General features: G+C 35.6%; 2 protein-coding genes and 1 pseudogene across 2 annotated transcripts; all 3 read right to left on the bottom strand.

The window, feature by feature from the left end:
* Positions 1-260: 260 nt before the first annotated feature.
* On the bottom strand, positions 261-12217 carry LOC123657070 (annotated as a pseudogene).
* Positions 12218-14415: 2198 nt separating this feature from the next.
* LOC123653867 lies at positions 14416-14967 on the bottom strand. The gene is made up of 2 exons (XM_045589847.1): positions 14767-14967; positions 14416-14673 (listed from the first exon to the last, which is right to left on the bottom strand). Exons 1-2 carry the CDS (start codon positions 14965-14967, stop codon positions 14416-14418), a joined length of 459 nt encoding a protein of 152 aa, XP_045445803.1.
* A 2942-nt stretch (positions 14968-17909) lies between these two features.
* On the bottom strand, positions 17910-20135 carry LOC123653402. Its single transcript, XM_045589392.1, has 3 exons — positions 20094-20135; positions 19440-19651; positions 17910-18108 (listed from the first exon to the last, which is right to left on the bottom strand). The coding sequence occupies exons 1-3, from the start codon at positions 20133-20135 to the stop codon at positions 17910-17912; spliced, it is 453 nt and encodes a 150-aa protein (XP_045445348.1).
* Between the last annotated feature and the right edge of the window lie 3534 nt (positions 20136-23669).

The raw sequence follows: 23669 nt of genomic DNA, 5'->3' as shown, positions 1-23669 counted from the left end.
CAAGCTTAATTCCTTATAGTTTTTAGTTTGACTTTCGTTAGCTATATAAAAATAATCTTAAATCGTAAAAATAGGTGTCATATGCATTAATTTTTGGTATTATATATTATTTCTATTTACTGTTCAAAGGTTTTGTTATACAGAAAAAATAAAACTAAAAATATTAATAAATAACTTTATTTAAAAATATGACCTGCATAATAAGTATTTTCTGTTAAATATACGATTCAGCCTGTAACATTCCACTGCTGGGCATAGGCCTCTTATCTCCATTATGGAGAAGGATTGGAGTTTAATCCACCACGCTGCTCCACTGCGGGTTGGCGGATGTTAATTCTACCATGCTTTAGCTGCGTCCCCTCGCCTGTTGAAATTAATAGATTCGTTTATCATGCTGAAGGACCAAAGCTGGCAATGTATAAAATATACGTAAAAATTTTACTCTTTAATACAAATTATAAATTGCTATCTACGCTAGAGCGTAGATATGAGCGAAAAATTTCTATTTATGGCAGTCACACATAATTCTCGTGTTTGACGGGTTGATGTACCTGTGAGTACTAATTCGGTTCATATTTTGGCTTTATAGCCTTCAAAAACGTCTGTTTATTCGAAGAAACGTTTGTCGATATATTTATAGATAATTGTGTTTGCAGGCAAACGAAGAAAAACCGACTTCAATTATATCGACAAGTAATACAACGTAGGTAGACGAAAAAATAGTCAAGTAAATACGCACTATCAAAGATTACTCCAAAAGTTGTAATCAGATCTCGATGAAATTTAAATGTGACCACATGATAAACATCGGCTTAAATTAAAAATCATTAAAATCGGTACACCCAGTAAAAAGTTATGTGGATTCCCTCTGTCCCTCGATTTCTCTGGGATCCCATCATCAGATCCTAGTTTCCTTATTATGGTACCACACCTGGGATACCTCCTTTCCAACAAAAAAAGAATTATCAAAATCAGTTCATAAACGACAAAGTTATCCCCGAATATATGTATATATACGGTCGAATTGAGTAACCTCCTCCTTTTTTGAAGTCGGTTAGCAATGGAGTTACAGGTACTTAAAGTTAGAATTTAAAAATATTGCAGTTTTGATTCGACAGTTAAAAAAAATGCTATACCTACGATCATTTTCAATACTACGAAATGACATAAAATTTTAGTTTACTACACACTCACTGCAGGGTTTTTGAAGCGGTCATCTTGTGGTAGTTCACGATTAGCGATCAGCTGTTTGTAGTATTCGGCGGACAGTTTAGCCGTCCTCGGCCGCTCGGGGTCGTTAATGTCCACATAGTAGAGACCAAAGCGTTCACTAAAATGAGATGATTATTATTAGTTTAATATTTCACGTGTTAAAGGAAACTATATCATTGTGTGTATAGTCCTGCCGGTTTTTATGCCATGATTTGTTTCAATTAATCGTAATAAAAGAATTAAAGAAGGCCAAATGAAAGAATTCTTATTGTGTTGGGTAATTTATTTAGAGAGGAAGGCTATACGTGTTAGTCTGTAATAATTTACTGCTGGGCATAGGCCTGTTTCCCCATGTAGGAGAAGGACTAGAGCTTAATCCACCACACTGTTCCAATGTGGGTTGGCGGACATATTCTCTATTATGAGTAACAATCGCTATCAGGTGTATATGATAAAAACCGAGACCGACGGCTTAACGTGTTCTCCGAGGCAAGGTGGGGAGTCCTACAAGGACTGCACAAACACCCAGACCACGGCAAACATCTGCATAGCCAATACAAATGTTTGTCATGTGCGGGGATCGAACCCGCAACCGCCAGCGCAACAGCGACCAACCAGTGCTGTGACCGTTGCGCCAACGCGTCGTCAAGGCAATATAATATCAAGCTATGGTTAATATAAGCTGAGTATTAATAAGAAAATGTTACAGATCAGGATTTTTTTGAAAGGTTCCATTGTGTGCGCTGCATAAACGGTTAAAGTTACGCAAAAATCACGTAGGGCGGAATTGATAACCATTAAAAGTGAAAAAAAGTCTGCGTTAGCATATGTCTATCTTTTAACACTGACTCATGATAGTCTTTTCTATGGTAATTAAGTTTGTTCTACTCGTGTGGTGCCGGCATAATAGAATTAACAATGGTCACAAAAAGGAAGGCTCCAGTTACTGATGATACTATTCCGGTAACGCCAGGACGTAGCTACAAATGGCAGATTGGTCGAAAGTCTCCCAATTCTTGAGGTAGATTTAAGTAACATAAGGTGGCACATTCTAGATTTATCCGAAGTTCGACGAGAGGGTGAGGATCCGGTTATCTTGGAATCGGGCCACATATTCTACTTCAAGGAAGGAAGCAAACAATCATAGGGTGGAGTAAGGTTCCTGGTCTACAAGGTTGCTGTACCTATAGCGTGATGAAGATTTGAAGCGTCTCAACCCGGGTAGCGTACCTTGTACTAAAATTGACCGAGATATACTCTCTCAAGTATTTACAGGTATATGCGCCGACTTCGAGCAAGCAGCTCACATGAAAAAGGTTGAGTTCTTATTCGAGGATGTAACGAAGGCTATACATGATACTACCAAGACTCACTTAACTGTTGTCATGGTTCAATGCTAAAGTGGGACAGTGAAGCGGCGAATTAATTTTGGGACCATATTGCTAGTGACGTAGAAACTAGAGTAAATTGTAAGTAGTAATTGTAAGTTAGTTGTAGAGTAGTTGTAAATTCCTATTTTGCCGCACGTAGTGACTTCTGAAACTCGAGACACTATTTCCTAGTAGGAGTACAATTAGCTGCGGATTCAGCCCTCTAGAAAGTTTACGTGAATGTTATTGGTAAATTTATTATTTTTTAAATACTTACGTGAATCCGGAGTGCCATTCAAAATTATCTATAAGACTCCACACAGTATAGCCGAAGATTCTGACATTATCCTCGTAAATAACCCGCAGCATTGCTGAAAGGTAGTCCTAAAACGGCATAAAGACATCGTGTTAATACGTAGTTGATGTGAAGTGTTTGTTGTTTATTTAAATCCAAAGCCTTACATTTAAATACTGAATGCGTCCATAATCTTCTAAAGTACCACGGTCAGAAACTCCATTTTCGGTGATATAAATTGGTGGGTCATTGTAAGAGCTCTTACACCAACGTAGAAAGTTTGCAAAGCCAGACGGAACAACCTGACGTTTAATAAGTTCATGAATAATATTTTATATATTGAATAGAAATATATGAGAAAAACAGGCATAACTTAAAATACTTACTCGTAGCCACTCTGAAGCTGACTCAACACCGAATTTAAATGAGGTAACCGCTCCACTATCTTTCCACAAGGAAGGAGATTTTACAGTAGGGTCTACGCCGGGTCCAGTTACCAAATGTGTCGTATAGTGATTAATACCCAAAAAGTCGGAGGTACCCTTAATTCTTTCGATCCAATAGTTATCAAATTGTTCCAGACGGGGCTTAGTCAGACCTTCAACTTGGCTTTGCTGCGCAACGTTTTTGATCAGAACGTCTGGGTATCCACCTTTTTCAGTAAAAATAGGGTGCGCAAACCATCCAAACTATAAAAAGGGGAAAAACTGGGTATTAGAAAAATAATAAGTACCGAAGATAAATATAAATAATAATTTGAAAACGTAACGCTTAAAAATCTTCGCCATCAGAAGAAAGAAAATCTATGTCAAGGGTTTGAAAACCCACTCTACATAAACGCCAAAACGTGTGTGGCAAAAAATAATGTAAAATGTCAAAAGGGGATCGAATCTTTGACCGCTTGTACACCATCCTTTTATCTATGTTATACAAAAATAAAATAATATAACATACTTTGAACTGGTTGGCCACTTCTGCAAGGGCAACTTGTTCGGCATTATCTGGGTTTTGTGGCTCGTACCATATAGAGTTGATTGTGATTATTATTTTTCCCTTCTGTTGTGGCCTATAGGTGTCATTATACAAATGGTACACTTCAGCATGGGCCTTGAGAAGTGTGTCACTACATAAATAATTTCCAACACCATGGCTTAAAATAGCTGGAGCTTTTTTGTCATCACCATAACCTTGTTCACAAATTTCGTATGGTTCATTAATAGTGACCCAGAACTTGACCCTGTCACCAAATACTTTGAAGCATAAGTTGGCGTAATCACGGAAGTAATCTATCATTTTAGGATTGGCCCATCCGCCAAGATCTTGAAGTGATTGCGGCAAATCCCAGTGGTATATAGTGACCTGAGTAAAAACATAAAACCCGTTTTATACCTTTAAAATATTATATATAGGATGCTAGATTCCTCAGTACGTTTCCTCAAATGCTCACGCTGCTCTAATGCGGGTTGGCGGATATATTCCCTACTATGAGTATCGAACGCTATCAGGTGTACACGATAACAACCGGGACCGACGGCTTAACGTGCTCTCCGACTTCTCCGAGGCACGGTGGGGAGACCCACACGGATTGCACAAACACCCAGACGACGGCAAACATCTGTATGTCCAATACAGATTTTGTCATGTTCGGGGATTGCACTCGCATCCGCCAGCGTAACAGCCACAACCAGTGCTGTGCCCGTTGCGCTTCGTCTACAAATATAATACATACAATTTTAATTATAATTTGAAGTGAAGCTAACAACGATTCGGAATTTGGATTGCATGATATACAGCGTCACTAAATTATCTTTATCATAAATATAATACTGAACCGAATAATAAGCTTTAGGTATTAATTTCTTTTTAACAGGAACTTAAATTTATTTTCAGGCTATTGCGAAATCGTTTGCCAAACCCTCATGCGTAGTGGTGTGAGTAGTCGCCTAAAACACCGACGGTTTGTGGGTTCGATTCCCGCCCGGAATGGATATTGATATCTGTACAAATATTGCTTTCCGGTTTTGATGTCGGTCCTTGTGGGTCCCCCCACCATGCCTCAAAGAGCACATTAAGCAGTGGTTCCCGTTTGTTATGAGCAGTAGAAAAAAGAAGCAGAGGAAAAAGAAGTCTATGCCCCACAGTGGGATGTTGAAGACTGAATGCACATGCGAATATCATAGCCCAGAAAGGAAATGTTTACTTTGCGCAGTTGGAAACTTGCAGCTACAATTCTGTCATTCTTTCTCGTGTTGATACTGTAATTATTACTAAAAATAGATATTCTTGTGAACATATATTAAATTTTAATGAAACACATCTCGCAAGGAGACTAGTGAGCAAGGCCATACAGCAATAATATCTATAAGTCAACAGGTCAAATACATATTTGTTAGATAATTTGTTATTTACAAAGTCAAAATCAAAATTATGTTATTTTACCAATGGTTCAATTTTCTTCTCTGCCAAAGCATTAAGTAAGTCATTGTAGTATCGAATTCCATCTGGGTTTATTTTATCAATACGGCCGCTGGGCAGAATTCTTGCCCAGGAGAGAGAGAACCTGTAAAAGTCCACGCCGAGGTAGGCGAGTGCGTCTACGTCCTCTTGATATTTGTTGTAAGAGTCGCATGCAATGTCTCCATTTGTTCCATCAGCGATCGCCCAAGGATGCGAGTGTGTCAAACGATCCCAAACGTTTTCTGATTTTCCTGTTTAAGAGACTTTCTTTAGGTAAAGATACAAAAATTATTGCTACCAACAAGTTTATAAACTTTTAAGATCACTATGAACACTTGACTCTACGTAGAACCAAAAATTATAGTTACTATATCAGTTAGTATGTACAACATGCTGTTCGCTTACTGAAACTATAATAAACACTTGCTTTCACTAGTTCATCTGTAATCATCTGTATAGAATATGTCTGTATTTACTTATATATTATAGTGAGTATGTATAAGTTTTTTTTATGTATATGTATATTTATGTATATTTATTTTTGTGTTTATTTCGGTATGTATCTTTATATGTATTTGTTTAGTTTGTAGTATATTTCATTTTTTAAATATATATAAATTTTATTATCTTTTATTTATTAACTTCTGGGTGTTTTTTTTTTCTTTTCTTCTTAATAAATACTTCTTGCACTGTTTGACTCGCTATATAAACACTTACTCATGACCACGGGTTGACTGGAAGAAATCTCTTTCAGAGATAAGTCCACTTTTGCCATAAATCTTACTATTATTTTATGTTTCTATTTGTAGTTTTGAGCGAGTCTATATGTAGATAAAGTATAAAAATTACTTTCATTTGATTTTTGAATATGGTATACCTAAAGATAAAAATTCGATCTTTATTATGTTATAAATTAAATTAATTATGTTTTACTTACCACTGACATTCCATGCACCCTCAATTTGAGGAGCAGATGTTGCTACTCCGAAAGTAAAATCTTGCGGAAACTTTGTGTACTGCGCAATTACTCTGATAACAAGGTATAAGATATACTTAATATTATTTTTGTTCTTGTATTTTAAATTAAAAGTAAATTTATATTTTTTATATAACAATATAGATAAACATAGAGCTATAACAAAAAGTAGTACGTTATAGTCAATAATTTAGTCCCATTGAGATGGACTTATACTTTAATTTTAAAACCTAAAATTAGCACAATAGAAAAAATTGCTATGAGGGAACGGACCCATATTACGTGACCCATGGAAGGGAGAAGGGTTTTTTCTTTCGTGATGATATATAGCCTATAACCTTCCTCGATAAATGGGCTATTTAACACTAAAAGAATTTTTCAAATCGGACCAGTAGTTTCTGAGATTAGCGCGTTCAAACAAACAAACAAAAAAAAAAACAAACAAACAAACTCTTCAGCTTTATAATATTAATTAATTAATTATAATTAATTAATTAGTTACATTCGATGCATCGTTTGATAAGTCGAACGTTTTGAATTTTTCTATGATTCGTCCATATATCTAATTCTTCTAATTGTTCGTTGGTATAAAATAAATAAATTGCCTTTCGTTGACATACCCTAGTATAAAAATTGTATCTAATTTCACAACAAGGAAAAAAAAAAACAAATGAAAGTTACATTTTCATAAATATTGTAATTGTAACTTTCATTTATTGTTTTTCCCTATCATTAAAACAAAAAGTTTCTCGGTCAAGTCATTAATCCTTATTTGGTGTTTTGACCGACTTCAAAAAAAAGAAGGCTTCTCAATTCGACCGTAGATAACGTGTGTGTTTTCGCGGATAACTTCGTCGTTTATGATATAATTTTACTGATTCTTTTCTTGTTGGAAGGGGGATATCCCAAGAATGGTACCATAATAAGGAAACCGGGATCTGATGATGGCATCCCGGAGAAATCGAGGGGATCCTTTGGAAATCGTAGTGGCAATTAGTGCGTTTGTAAATTTTTTTTTCGTCTGCTTACGTAGTATTACTTGTCGATGTAATTGAAGTCGGTTTGCTAGCAAACACAATTATCATTTCTTGTTATGTGAAATATTGCCTCTTATTTGTACTTATATTTTTAATTGGGTTAAGATCTATGTGATTAAACGAAAGATTAAAAAGTTGATTGAATTCTTAAATGTTTGCTGGCTATTAATTTCTATTTAAACATTTTCTTATTATAAATCAATTTAGTTTTTACAAAATATAATTTTTAAATTGCTATTTCACCCTTTTAAAAAAAAAATTGACATCTTAAGCCAACTCAACTGATGACGTATTGTTTAACTGTTAAATGTGGAGCGTACGGATTAACGTAAACTATCCATTTACAAGCTAACAGACAATACAAGCTTTATAATAATATATATTATATTCTTTATTGCACTTAAAATGTTTATACAGTTATTTGTATACAAATTTAATTAGCAACGGTGGACTTATCTCTAGAATAGACCTCTTCCAGCCAACCTATGATAGTAATAATAACTAATGTAATAAAGCAGGCTAAGAAAATGCAGTAATATAGTTACGATCCAGATTCTTAAAAATAAAAAGCTAAATAAATAATATTCATAACATCATACAATACATACTACATACAAATATACACATCACCACTTATGTAAGAATATATACACGTGTATACTGTGTATATTGTTTTTATAGCCGTCAAGGTTCTCGGCCGATGGTTCCCTTTAGTTCCTAAATTCCTTATCTCGTTTGACCATGACTCTATTGATATCAGGTGATAGCCATTATAATTTAGTATATTAAAATGAAATATCTTGAAATCATTACATTTACTTTAGATGAAATATAAAGATTATTTTGAAATCGGTAATACGTAATAATATTTCATAGTCATACTTTATTTTGTACACATTGTAAAAACGTCATAAAGATTTCATAGTCATACTTTATGTAGTACACATTATAATGACGTCATAAATATAAAAATATTTATGTATATGTGAACTACTGATCTCTGTGCCACAAAACTTATCATCAAAATGTTCTATTATTAGTCTTTTTATCGGAGTATACGTACGTCATAATAATATAAGTAGGTATAATGTTAAATTTATAACAATTTCCTATTTTTCATATAGTTTAAGAAGTTATTTTTTTATGTCAGTAGATAACCTGAGCTTTTTTGTTTTACCTCATAACTGTTTGCTGGGTGTACCGATTTTGATGGTTATTTTTTAATCGAAAACTAGCTATTTTCATGTGGTACAATTTAATTTGATTTAGATATTGATGAGATTGATTTTGTGTTATCGCTAATAATGCGTATTTAATTGACAATATTTTCGACTACCTACCCACCTACGTAGTCGAAAAAATGACTAACTACGTTGTATTACTTGACGATATAATTGAAGTTGGATTTTTTTTGTTCGCAAGAAAATACAATCACTAAGAAATAACTATTAATAATTATTTAAATACCACCAGTAAGAAGATCCAGTATGAGGTAATATACAAAAAACTATAAAATACAGTCGAATTGAAAACCCCCCTTTCCTGAATTAGGTTGATAAAATTATTACAAAGGCTCAGACTCTGATAACTTAGATTGAATAGCTGTAGAAGAGATTGTGAACAAATTATCTCAAAGTGAGGAGACTAATATAACATGTACTACTCAGGATGATTCTATTGATGTACGGTAAATACAAATTCTAGGTGACTTTACTCTGATCTACTGTCGGCGCATAAATAGACTCCTAGAGTACTCCACAGAAAATTCTAAACGATCACTTTGGATGTTATATTATACAAAGCAGCGACACACGCTGAGAAGCAAGAATAACAATGATTAAAGCAGTTCGTCATATCAAATTTGTGGTATCCTAAGCTTTGGCTAGCGACAAACAGAACACTGATGTTCAAGTCTTTTATGAGGTAACCACTTTAGCCGAATACTAAAAAAATCAGCCTCATAGGTTCATTGGTTTTTTAGTATAACGTATTTTTTCAAAGTAATGTCGTTAGTACCTAAATCTTTTTAACTGAGGTAGGGCACAGCAGGAAATTTCCTGCTCAAAATATGGAGCAGCCCGACTGGGGTAGTACTTCGACCTTACAAAAGATCACAGTTAAAGAATATTGTTTTCAAGCAGTGTCGTGTTCCTGTTGATGAGTAAGGTGACCAGAGCTCCTGGGGTGAATAGGGGATAGGGTCGGCAACGCACTTACGATGTTTCTAGTGTTGCAGGCGTCTATGGGCTACGGCAATCGCTTACCATCAGGTGAGCCGTACGCTTGTTTGCCGACCAAAAATATATTAAAAAAAAACTTTACAGACAAAAAATTATTTGATTTGATAGGCATTAAGCTGTTAAGCTAAACGCGATAAGCTTCTAACTTACTCAGAGATTTGAACTGTCAAATTATTACCTACTAGGAATATTTTTTTTTATGCCTGCAATATAAAATAGATTCCATAAGCCAGTGATGTCCTTTTGGAATTAATATTGTAGACGCTAAATAAGATAATATAGATATTTGTATGTTGTGTGATGAACCCGTAAGTCTGAAATCTTTTTTACTGGCCAGAATATGGCTATTACATTTATTTTAAATTTCATGAACCATCGCAACATCATCGTACATGAATTAGATTCAAATGTATGGATAGCTTGTTTTACTTTTACCTAAAACGCTTGTTGGGGAAAGGGGTTTTTCTATGTTTAATCTGATAAAAACTTATATCGCTATATGCAATCTAGATTGACACACTTGCCACTTTAGGAGTCGAAAACGAAAATGCCGGGACACAGACTTTGATAACTCATAATAGAGCTCGTCGATATATATAGGCCAAAAATGGTAGATATATATATTAAATTTGCTATTTGAACTATAACTTTTTCTTCTTGACATCGTTAATATAAATTAATTATTACATATAGACGAAAAAATAGTCAAGTAAATACGCATTATCAAAGATTACTCCAAAAGTTGTAATCAGATCTCGATGAAATTTAAATGTGACCACATGATAAACATCGGCTTTCGATTAAATTAAAAATCATCAAAATCAGTACACCCAGTAAATATTTATGTGGATTTTCAAGGGTTTCCCTCTTTCCCTCGATTTCTCTGGGATCCCATCATCAGATCGTAGTTTCCTTATCATAATACTACACCTGGGATATCTCCTTTCCAACAAAAAAAGCATTATCAAATTCAGTTAATAAACGACGAAGTTATCTCCGAACATGCATATAAAAAAAAATTATATATATACTAGCTAACCCTGCAAACGTTGTTTTGCCATATATGTTATCAACCCCCCTTAATCCCCCCTCCCCCGTTAAAAGTTAGCTGTATGAAAAACAGAAGTTGGCTGATTCTCAGACCTACCCGATATGCACACAAAATTTCACAAAAAATAGGGGTTGATCGTAGAGAGGTGGAAAATTAAGAGTAATATAATTTTTTTTAATTCTAAGTCATGACAAAAAAAATCTTGCCAAAAAAATTAAAGTTTATAATTAACAAATAAAATATAGGGGTTGATCGTAGAGGCTTGAAAATTAAGGGTTGTATGTATTTTTTAATGTTGTATCATAAAAAAATAAAAAATAAATAATTAATCTAAAAATTAAAAAAAAAATTTGGGGTTGACTACCCTTAACATTTAGAGGGATGAAAAATAGATGTTCGATTCTCAGACCTACCCAATATGCACACAAAATTTCATGAGAACCGGTCAAGCCGTTTCGGAGGAGTTTCACTACAAACACCGCGACACGAGAACTTTATATATTAGATATATATATTTTATATTAGATATATATATATATATATATTTTCAAAAAGGAGGAGGTCGGTTAAAAAGTATCCTATGTTACTTATAATACCTCCAAGAATATGTGTACAAAGTATTATAATGATCGGTTAAGTAGTTTTCGCGTGAAAGCGTAACAAACAAACTTACACTCACATTTATAATATTAGTAGAGATAACTCGAAAAGTAGTCGTATTTATCAGATCTCAATTAAATTAAACCACATGACACATACCCGCTTTCGATATACCCCACATTCACAGACCGTAAGACAAATTAAATTGTTATGTTTTTAATAAAAGGCCATGCAAAATTTTAAATAAATAAATAAATAAATATCTTATAACGTACACACATGGTCGTCTGCTTTTGTTATAGGTAACAGCCGACTGTTATACCTAAATATTTTTTTGCTAATATATAAATAGATAAAATACAAATATTACACCCAGACTCAGGCGGGAATCGAACCCTTAACCCGCGGAGCAGAAAGCAAAGCACTACAAACTGCGCCAACGGGCTAGTTGAATTAATTTTATATAGACAAAAGGAACAATCGATGTGATAAATCAAGTATCTCATACTAACAATATAAATGAATTGATGGTAATTAATATTAATAATATATTTTTAAATCACTTTACTTTGTAAGAGATATTTTTATTAATAATAATTTAATACAAATTAAAAATTAAATGTATATCAATTAGATTAGATTGCGATTACTTACGCAAATAAAAAAACTAGTAATAAAATTTATTTTACATAAATATTTTTACTTAGACGACTTTCGTCTTCATATAAATTTTTCGCATACAAATAATAATTGGTATTCCAGTTTTTTTTTACGTCAACTCAAAATTATTTTTTAAAAATATCAATTAAAACCTCTAGTCTAACAAATGATTCATGGTATTAGATTGTTACAAAAACATAACTTGTACTTACGAATTGGTAATAGCTAACAATGTTATAAAACTCGTAGTTGCAGATCCCATTGTAACGGTCACAATTGTGTCGTGTAGCGAAGGCAACTTTTTGAAGCTTACTGTTGATAGCCTGACGGTTTGTGGTCCTTTTATTTTAAGAAGTACGTTCCGTTAGCTGTAATCTAGAGTGATAATATCTGAAAGATCAATGTCGCGCGAATTTAACTGATTTCATCACTTGTTTTGATAAATTATTATTAATATAGCTTTATCATGATTATCTTAATATACGTTCTAATAGTAGATTTATATAAACATTTCAAGTAAAGTACAATTATATATTTACTAGTCCAGCAGCTGACACTTGTTTTTTTTCCCAGTGATTAATAATAGGCTGAAACTTCGTGAGTAGGTTCGGTTCGACAAGACGACCATCGTCTTTCCTCTGTGAAAACTCTTGATAGAAGTAGATATTACATAGCGCTGGCATAAAACATAACGAATTGGTGGGGCGTTGAAATTTTAAAAATAAGTTTTTATTATTTACACAAAAAAGTGTCACAATAAAACAGACAACTTTTAAGCATAAGTCTAGACAAACGTACCGTAGTGGTATAGTATTTGTAGGACTATGTAGCTATTTAAGTTTTGTTAGAGCGATGTCGATTTTTTTATACCTATACATTTTGTGTTGGATTAATATCTGGCAATTGTGGTAACAATTCCAAAATAGTGATAGCACTATAATCGAATTTGGTTTTTATTTTCTTAGATTGTCCTGTTTAAAATACAATCGACAAGATATTCATTTTAAGCAAGATTCAAATTAAAATTCTTAATAATAATTCAGAGGAATCTTACGCATCTTATATATGTACACACACACACACACACAAACACACACACAAATATATATATATATATATGAATCGACTGTCATTCTTGCCTTTATTTAAACTAAATTACCCCATACCGTGGGAAGTATCCATATATAATATCAGGGCTAGCGCCGCGTTCAGTGCCACTACCGCAAAGCTATAGTCCAATGAAAATATTTAAGTATTTTGCCATAAATAAAAATTTTACGTATCAAAAAATAAATAAGTCTTGGTAGCTACAATTACAAAATCGCTATGATAATAACATTATTTACATTATATAAAAACTTAGGTAATGTACCCGGTGTTATACAATAATTTTTTTTTTTTTATTTTGTATTAATCTCTAGTGTCTCGACAAACATCACTTATCTATTATGTCATCGGCATGAATTTTTACAACAATATATCTAACCTAACGGAGCCTAGTTTTGGCTGAGAGGAAAAAAGCCGGAGGAAAAAACTCTCCGTATTCTTTTCCAAATTTAAGGTTGTTGGTATACAAAAAAGTAAACAAAATCCACAGTATGACTATGAAATGACCGTCAGCCAAAACCACCATATGCCACCTGCTTATAATATTGAAAACTAAATATATCCAATGACAGGGTGGTATATACACAATCATTTGTTGGTCTTGGATTTGGAAATTTATCGTCGCCGTGTCGTATCAACGAGACGCACATACATCATATCGTACAAACGAGACCCATTTTCCTTCGTTGCGGAGTGAGACAAAGAGATGAAGTGTCCTCGAAATTATTTACCAACGCGATGGAGGTTAAGACCTTAGATTTGGGGACGAGGCATGAATGTCAACGGTGAATATATCTGTCACCTTCGTTTCACCGACGATATTATCCTCTTTGAGGAGAAGCTGGAGGAGCTAGGTCAAATGCGGGTTGACCTCAATGAGTTCTCCCGACGAATCTCGACCCGACGAGGTCTCCGCATGCATTTGGATAAGAGGAAAGTTAAGTTCAATCAAGAAGTCATACCAATATATATTTGTCGGCACTTGCGCCGTCGTACGCAATTAGCAAGGAATTTATAAACAACATATGCACTGATCACGCTAGCCTAGCCAGCGTTCGATAGTCACCTACCCTCACTCATTATATTACTCGTGTTATTCTGACGTGTATAAAACGATAGGTGCAACCGCGGCTAAGCCAGTCTTGGCTCTGGTTTGGCACGGTGCACTTGTTGTATCCTGCTAGTAGCTTAACCTAGACTCTATCAATAATTAATTTGTGTTAACGAATTAATTATTACATATTTATTTACACGTTGTACAGCGTTGATGTGCATTTCAAAGAGGACCTCCTTAAACCTACACCTAGGTCGCAAGTCCTAGGAACTGCTCTGAGTTTCTCCCTCTGCGCCGGAGTGGGTCAGCGGAGACATCGTTCTCTCTGACCCGCTCCGCGGCCTCCTTCTGCGTCATTACCTCTTCGCAGAAGGAGACCGCCGCTTGCCACGATCTCTTGCTGTCGAGCATGGCTTAGCGACGATGCTAGGCAGTGAGAGATCCCGTCCGAGGACCGCCGAAAGCGCGCGCCGTTGCGAGTCCCACGCGGCGCACACCTCCAGCGTGTGGAGCGCCGTATCTTCTGGCACCCCAAACTTGTGGCAGGCTGGAGTCGCCTTCTGTCTCGTGATTTGGTGCAGGTACTTACCGAAGCACCCGTGTCCGGAAAATACCTGCACCAAACGGAAGGTCAGCGGCCCAAACTGCCGCCTCACCCACTTCCGAAGGACCGGCCTGACCGCGTCAACCGTCCACTACCCGGGGACCGGCGGGGAGAGGTCCTCTGTCCACCGCCGCAACAGGGTATCCTGCGCCTGCCTTCGCATGTGTACTATCTCCTCCAACGTCGGCGGCTCCCCCCGGGATCTTCTCGCCGCTACGAAGTGGTAAATTTCGGCGAGGATCTCAGCTTGCAATTTCCAGGGCGGATTGCCGGCTAGCACGGACGCCACCGTCCAGGACGCCATCCGGTAACTACGTATCGCCCTCGTAGCGATGACCCGCTGCGGATGTCACAGCAGGGTCTTGTTGGCGCGACCGAGGGCGTCCGCCCAGACGGGTGCCCCGTACATGGCCATACTCCGGATGACCCCGGAGTACAGTCGACGGCAATGGGCACTCGAACCATCCACGTTCGGCAGTAGCCTCCCCAGTGAGGCGGCGGCTCCCACGACTCTTGGGGCTTGCTGGGAAAAATGATCCCCGAAAGCCCACGACGCCCACACCCGTCCAGGGTGAGACCCAGGTACCTCATCTGGGCCCCCACCCGGACCGGCAACCCATCCAGAGTAATCTGCGTACCTGGATGGAGTCCCCCCCCAGGCCCATAGAACAGCAGAGCCTCGGTCTTTCTCAGGGCGACCAGGGCTCGTATACGGCCAACCACGAGTGTTGCGCCGACCGTGGCCGACCGTATCACCTCCGCGAGGTCATTCAACAGGCGAGGTAAATTTAATTTAATGTAAATTTTTAAGAGTAAGTAATAAATTTAACATTTATCAGATAGTATTTTCAACGCGAAAAAAGTAAATAATTTTTGTGATCTATTTATTTCAACATAATCGAAGTGAAGGACGCTCCAGTAAGAACGAAGTCGTTTGTAGGATGAAAGAATTTTAAGAATTCATAATCTAATTTTCTCAATATTTAAATAAAAAACTTTTTGTTGTTCAGACAATTTCAACACCCCACCGATTCGACATATTTGAAGCCTGCACACCACAATAGCTACCTGTATTGAGAATTTACACAAGGAAAAACTTTAGAATCTAGTAGAGCTAATCCTATTTAAAAAGATTCAGTCTGTTATTATAACTGAAAAAAAAACTGATGGCGCCTCCTAGACTATAATTTGTTTTACGCAAACAATATTAATTATTATATCTGCGTATCTGCGTTATCATTTCCGAGCAATAATGTATACAAATAAATAAAATTGGAGTGTCTGTTTGTAATATTAAAATAACCGCTTTTTTCTAAATGCATATGGATGTATACACGGTATACCAAAATAACATTTTTTACAATTTTATTTTCGGTTGTAGTCGCGGGCACAGCTAGTATTGGAATAATTAAAGTTAAATAACAACTTACTGAAAGACTCTTAGTATCTTATCGCACTTGTTTTGTAGTAATTCCAACATTTTTTTTATGAAATCCAAAATTAAATTCATTCAACAACTTGTTTGTTATATTTACGATATTATCGCAAAATATGTGCGTAGCACTACTACGAAACACATCGTCATCGCGTAATAAGTATCACATTATTATTATCATTGACATCATAAGTGTATTTGTAAAGTACAAAAAAGTTAAAAACAATAATATTATGTTTGGCTATCAATGAATGGAGGACATTACGAAATAGATATCAACTATTTATTCGAATAAAGACAAATAATGTTATATTTTGGCAAAAGCTGTTTGAGTCGAGTTAACTTATAATAGATATAATAAATACAAATAAATTTTTCCGTAATATTTGAATTGTAGACCTTCACTTTACACACTTCAGCCTAATACAGTCCACAGCTGGACATAGGCCTCCACAATTTTGTGCCAAAAATGGCGTGAACTCATGTGTGTTGCCCATAGTCACCACGCTGGGCACTGGGTTGGTGACCGCAGGGCTGGCTTTGTCGCACCGAAGACGCTGCTGCCCGTCTTCGGCCTGTATATTTCAAAGCCAGCAGTTGGATGGCTATCCCGCCATCAGTCGACTTTTTAAGTTCCAAGGTGATATGAAATGAAATGAAATTATTATTTTTATATGACTATTTGTGCAGTTTATTTATTATATTTAATATGTCTATGACTCTAGAAAACAAGTCCAGCGAGTCTAAAGTGCGAGAGGTTATGTCTACTTCAAAAACGAATAATTAGTAGTGCCTCTTTAGATTTAATTAGGTACATTCGTCCACATAAAGTCAACTTCCAACACCCTTGAGTAACGCTTACCACAGTTCTCACCGGGCACGGCTGCTTTGGTGAATACATGTGTCGAACGGCCCAAAAGGAGCGGACGACTGGATGTCACGATTGTGGCGCAGCGGTGAACTCTGCCCAGCACACCCTCGAGGTGTGCCTGAGATGGGCGGCACTGCGTCGCGATCTGACGACAGTCCTCGAAGGGGACTTGTCACTGCCTAGCGTCATCAGTGCGATGCTCGGCGATGACGAGTCCTGGACGGCGATGGATTCTGCGAGATAGTAATTTCCAGAAGGAGAACGACGAGCGGATGAGAGAGGAGGCCACCGACGAGGCCTCCGTCCGCAGGAGACGAACGGGGGTGCGTAGGAGGCGTTACTTAATTCGCCTCCAGTAACGCCCCTGTGCTCGTGTCGGGCCGGGATGGAAACCCGGTCCTGCTAGACACGGCGTCGTCGGGATTATTCAGAGCTGAGCCAGATAGGCCCCATGGAGGAGAAGTCTGGCCTTTTCGCCGAGGCCAGCCGGTCGCTGGAGGGATCCTGTTGCCTGCAGATCCAGGACCCTCCAATAAAAGCGGCTGAAGGCTCCCGCAGGGGTTTGGTCGGTACTGCACCCCCAAGTGCTGAAGCCGACATACGGTCTAGGACTGCCTACCCGGGCGTCCTGGATATCACCCGTAAATGGGTTCCCCTGCGATACCAAAAAAAACGCTTACCATTCTTTGGTATATTCAAAGTACTATAAAAGGCGAAATGAAAAGTAGATATTAACATATAAAATATAATAAGTTTCGCATCCTTAAGTTCTGAGGCACGATTCTACTAGTCGACTCATTAAAATCTTCGAAAATAAAAATCGTGACAAATAGGTAAAGCAATGATCCTAAATGCAGAATTATATCACTATTCTTGTATTAAATGTTAATATAATATACACTGCGTAGCTATTGGTTTACTTACTATGTATTACGGTAAATCAACTCTCATCGAGCAGTCCTTGCATCACGCATAGGTAGTCCACAGATGTGGCAAGGGAATGTATGAGAAGAATGCCTCTAGTCAGAACTTCTCTAACCTTCCATATTTCTATGGGACTACAGGGTTGAAATGCCAGGAAAGATATTCTTCGGAAGATGCTCTTTGGTTGAAAGAGCCAAGGCTGGTCTCGCCACCAACTGGAATGTAAACAAGTAGCTAAAGACTCAAATTCATTAAAAAATGATTGGTTCTAATAAATTTTTTTAAACGTTTTCTAGAAGCTTTTATTGAGTATTGGAGCCACTGTAATTCCTGCAAAAACCATGTCTAATCTTATATATAAAATCCTCGTGTGTTAGTTAAAATACTCCTCCAAAACGTGTGAACAGATTTTTATGAAATTTTGTTGCAAACATTAATTTTTCATACCCCTAAGTTAATTCTAAGGGAGATTAAGGGGGTGTTATTAACATATATGGCAAAACAACGTTTGCGGGGTCAGCTAGTATACCTGATTCCAAAAATAATTCGATAACTGTTCTATGTTATATATAAAACATAAACCTATTTATTACAAAAACAAAACTTTTAAATGTAGTGGTAAAACTGGAATTGTGAAGAAGCGGCCGTGTTACTTTCAAAACTTACGACCAAAATGTCTTAAAAATTCAGTAGGTTTATGTTTGTAAAATTTCAATAGTGAATAAATAATCATCATTCAATGTATTTTATTATTACTAAATTTCTTAATAATATGTTTGATAAAAATAATATATCTATTAAATTTTTCAAATATATTATTCATTTTGATAAAAAATAATATAATAGTTTACGATAATAGTTTAACCAGCTGCCATAAAAGCGATACCATAATTGAATTAGGCAAAATAACTGTACCATTATAATAGTTAAATATTTGTATTAATTTTGATATAATAAAGTGCTGTGTTTATGCTTTAATTTGTTTATAGTATATTAACGTTTTGCCTTATTTATTACTAGCTGTGACCTCGACTTCGTCTGCTTGAAATTTAAACAAATTATGTTCAGTTCGCAAAGTTACAAAATAAATAAATTTCTAAAATAAAAGTAGCCTAAGTTATTTCTTATTACATCAGTTATCTGCCAGTTATAGTCCCGTCTAAAACGGTCCAGCCGTTTCAGAGATTAGCCGGAATAAACAGACAAACAGACGGACAGAAACATTTTAAAAAATGATATTTTGGTATATATACCGTGAATACATTTATATGGATTTAGTAAAAAGCGGCTATTTTAATATTACAAACAGACACTCCAATTTTATTTGTATAGATGTATGGATTTTTTAAAACATAAATATCGTTCGATGTTTCCTAAAGAAAATGTCTTCATAGATTGAACGTAAAGTAAAATTAGTTAGACTTAGTTATGGTTTATAATTATTTTATCTGTTCCTTAATGCATATTGCAATATTTTGGTATTAAAATACCTTACCATACCTAAAGGTTTTTTAAGAGTGTTAATTTCGAAAAAATACTTAATTACCTTAGAAAAAGGCTCTCGTATACGAAAAATGTAATCACCATGACAAATAATGGATACAGCAGTGGCATAATGGCTATTAAGCTCAGCAACAGAGTTCCGATTAGTTTTAAAAATGTAGGAAACGGTGCTCCATAACGCCATAGCGATCGAACATCTTTAGCGAACTCTAAAATTAGCAGACGAACTCTTCCAAGACCACTAGTTGAACGTAACTGTTAAAAGAATTATATTGTTACCATCTACCCTAATTACTTAATTTTATTTACGTTCTTACAAATAAGTGGGTTCAAGGACACTTTCGGATTTTATTATTCTCTAATTCTGCTCTTTACGTATTTGCTTAAAAATTTGATGGTTAGATAGGTAAAATAAATATATAAATAGTGCGTATGCTTTCTCACACAGGCTCTTTGTTTTATTTTAAATAAAGACATCAATCTTAATGAACAGTCTACTTATAGAGTTTCTTATAATATATATTTTTAATTTTTCAAAAATGTTTAATTAATTTTACACACTTTACTTTTTACACTTTTACAATTAAAAAAATAATAATAATATATATATATGTACATACATACACGTACATACATACACGTACATACATATATCAGCGAAGTCTTCTATATCGTCTAATTATAATCAAAAACTTACTTGTAGCATAAATACTTTATTTGTTCGACGATAAGGTTTCATTGATGAACTTATTCAAGAGAACTTTTCATGTGGTTTAGGCTATTTGTATTTTTTATGTAGCTTTTCTTGCTCATTGTATGTAGTAATATATAAAAAAAACTCGTTTATTTTATCATTTTACGTCATATTTTGTATTTTTGACATTAAATTTTATAGTTTGTATCCAAAAGTGATTTTGATATTGATGTAAAAAATTGACGTGCTTGGAAACGTAAAATAGATTAAAAATCATTAAGATTCATTACTATCTATCTTATTTAACCTATTTAGATTTTTTTAATTTAGATGATTTTGACGTTCGTTAAGTGTGTATTGTGTGTGTACATGTGTAGCTTATGGCGAAATAAATATTTTCATTTCATTTTATTTCAGTGGGAAAAGCAGCTTGTTAATAATTGTGTTTGCTCGCAAACGAAAAAAAAACCGACCTTAATTACATCGACGAGTAATACAACGTGGATCGACGAAAAAATAGTCAAGTAACTACACGTTATCAAATATTACTCAAAAAGTAGTTATCAGATCTCGATAAAATTTATATGTGACCACATGGTAAACACCAGCTTTCGATTAAATTAAAAATTATCAAAATCGGTACACCCAGTAAAAAGTTATTGCATATTTTCGAGAGTTTCCCTCGATTTCTCTGGGATCCCATCATCAGATCTTGGTTTCCTTATCACGGTACTAAACTAGGGATATCCCCTTTCTAACAAAAAAAAAGAATTATCCAAATCGGTATATCCTGTAGAAAGTTATGCGGTACAATACAACGTAGGTCGACGAAAAAAGCGTCAAGTAAAAACGCATTATTAGATACAACTCGAAAAGTAGTTGTTAGATCTCAAATAAATTTAAATGGGACCAATTGACACACACCACCTTTCGATAAAAAAAAAACTTCGAAATCGGTCCACCCGGTCAAAAGTTCTGATGTAAAATACATTTAAAAAAAGAACCTTCTCCTTTTTTGGAAGTCGGTTAAAAATATTAAGCTCATATGTTTGGATTAAACACAACGATCTTGTACCATTTACGTGAATAAACTTACTAATAAGTTTTATTTCAATTACGGTATCAAATAATGTTTTGAGCACTTTATAAATAAATAAAACGTTGCTTAGAGTAAGAAAATCCGGTTACCTACGCGGTGTTTTAAGCCTTCTTCTATATAAAGACTAGGCTTTCACTCAGCAATGGGATGTATACAGGCGATTTCAGCTTAGTTCAGTCTGTCAGTTTCTTAATTTACTCATTAAAACTGTCAAATTGTGGATGTGTGATTTGTGTTGTGCTTGTAAAAAATATATTTTTCATAAGCGTTAATTCCGTTCACGCAAATTTTAACGTTAACAATAACACAACGAATTCAATTAATTTTTCAGTCAGTCAAAGTCAGTCAGATCAGCCTATTGTAGTTCGCTGCTGGACATAGGCCTCCCTAAGTTCGCGCCAGCAATCCCGGTTTTTCGCAATCCTCATCCAGCCTACACTGGCAATCTTACGTAGATCGTCGATCCAGCGGGCCGGAGAACGTCCTACACTGCGTTTGCTAAGACACGGTCTCCACTCTAGGACACGTTTGCTCCAACGGCCAACGGTCCTGCGGCATGTATAGCTACATTTTTTTATATTCACGATAACCATTCAGTTAATTCATTTTCAGACTTACATAAACAAGTCATTTTCTGTAGTTTATAAACTAACTGTGTATCACTGTTATAACGATGAAAGTGTAATTCTCATTCTAGCCAATTCACAATAATTTCATTGTAAATAATTTGATATTCTTATATGAAACAAACAAATATTTGTTTAGGATCCAGTGTCGTTTTTATCACCAGCTTTATTCCTTATAATTCTGTTTTTTTGCCTCTCGTAAGCTGTAGAAAAAAAGAAAAAGAATCTTAGCTTTATAACAAAAAAAAAAAAAAAAAAACAGTATTACCTATATAAAAAAAGTGACTTTATAGGTACATATTAATCTTAACGAATTAATGAAATATTATGTATTATTTCTATCTGCTATTCAAAGGTTTTGTTATATAATATAAAATAACTACTAAAAATATTATAATAAATAATTATATTCATAAACTAGCTGTGCCCGCGATTTCGTCCGCGTGGAATTTAACAAAAAGTTATTGTTCACTTCGCAGAGTTATAAAATTAATAAATTTCTAAAATAAAAGTAGCCTAAGTTACTCCTTACCATACCAGTTATCACACAGTGCTGTGTGGCTACGGCACCAAAGAATTTAGCCACCCCCTCTCTTCCCGTGGGTGTCGTAAGAGGCGACTAAGGGATAACAAGGTTCCACAACCACCTTGGAACTTAAGAAGTCGACCGATGGCGGGATAACCATCCAACTGCTGGCTTTGAAATACACAGGCCGAAGACGGGCAGCAGCGTCTTCGGTGCGACAAAGCCCGTACTGCGGTCACCAACCCACCTGCCCAGCGTGGTGACTATGGGCAAAACACATGAGTTCACGTTATTTTTGGCGTGAACTTGTGGAGGCCTATGTCCAGCAGTGGACTGTATAGGCTGTAATGATGATACCAGTTATCTGCCAGTGAAAGTCCCGTCAAAATCGGTTCAGCCGTTTCAGAGATTAGCCGGGACAGACAGACAGACAGACAATTTTTTTTAATAATGTTATTTTGGTATATGTATCGTGTATACATATCCATATGCATTTGGTAAAAAGCGGTTCTTTTAATATTACAAACAGATACTCCAATTTTATTTATTTGTTGTATAACATACATTATTAAGTATTTTTTATTCACTCTACCATTTTTTAGTTGCGTCCCCTCACCTGTTGAAATTAAGAGCTTTGTTTATCATGCTGAAAGTGCAATACAATGTATAAAATATAAGCAAAAATATTTCTCCTAAATATTGCTCTCTTCAGCCTATAAAATCCCACTGCTGGGCATAGGTCTCTTTCCCCATGTAGGAGAAGGATCAGAGCTTAATTCTGTATTGATGTTTTGGTACGCAGGTATTGTCCATTCTGATAATATACCGATAAATAATTGAATTTTAAAATTTCATAGCCAGATTCATGCGAAATACCAACATTGATTTCTTTAATTACGAGTACTGTACCCTTATTGAGGGTTATTCAATGAGTCTAAATCGCGAACAAGAATGTAATCGGAGCCATCCGTCTTTCGCATAAAAATGCGGCCATTTTCCACCTATACGTGCTTGTAGCCTTTCTCTCTAGCATCATATGTAGCATCTTATTCATGAGGGACTAGTGACCAATGATGTATATCGCGGTTTTTTGCCATTGAAGCCAAGGTGCTTGAGCTGTTGAGCTTTTCTTGTTTTGTCTTTTTTCGGTTGAAGTTAATCGAGGCAGCTAGGAACTCATCGCGGATTTTCTTGCTGGCGAACTCAACTACAATCGTTTTCGGTCGTGAGCTGTTGCATTTCATTTTAGTGATAAGATTACAATGTACTATTTGTTCCTGCGAATAGCATATCGGACTCCTGTACTCAGTTGACTCACAATATGGACT

Source organism: Melitaea cinxia, chromosome 1, assembly GCF_905220565.1.
Source record: "Melitaea cinxia chromosome 1, ilMelCinx1.1, whole genome shotgun sequence".
Classification (NCBI taxonomy): Eukaryota; Metazoa; Arthropoda; class Insecta; order Lepidoptera; family Nymphalidae; genus Melitaea; species Melitaea cinxia.
The sequence above is the reverse complement of the archived record's forward strand: the minus strand, read 5'-3'. Positions and strand labels throughout refer to the sequence as shown.

What these genes read in the sequence shown, in the direction of transcription:
- LOC123653867 (XM_045589847.1), bottom strand. Translation starts at nt 14,967, where the DNA reads ATGGCGTCCTGGACGGTGGCGTCCGTGCTAGCCGGCAATCCGCCCTGG. An exon ending in CAGAGGACCTCTCCCCGCCG is followed by an intron (nt 14,674 to 14,766) that starts GTCCCCGGGTAG and finishes CGTTTGGTGCAG; the next exon opens with GTATTTTCCGGACACGGGTG.
- LOC123653402 (XM_045589392.1), bottom strand. Translation starts at nt 20,135, where the DNA reads ATGAAACCTTATCGTCGAACAAATAAAGTATTTATGCTACAA. An exon ending in ATAAAGTATTTATGCTACAA is followed by an intron (nt 19,652 to 20,093) that starts GTAAGTTTTTGA and finishes TTCTTTTAACAG; the next exon opens with TTACGTTCAACTAGTGGTCT. An exon ending in TACGAGAGCCTTTTTCTAAG is followed by an intron (nt 18,109 to 19,439) that starts GTAATTAAGTAT and finishes TTTACATTCCAG; the next exon opens with TTGGTGGCGAGACCAGCCTT.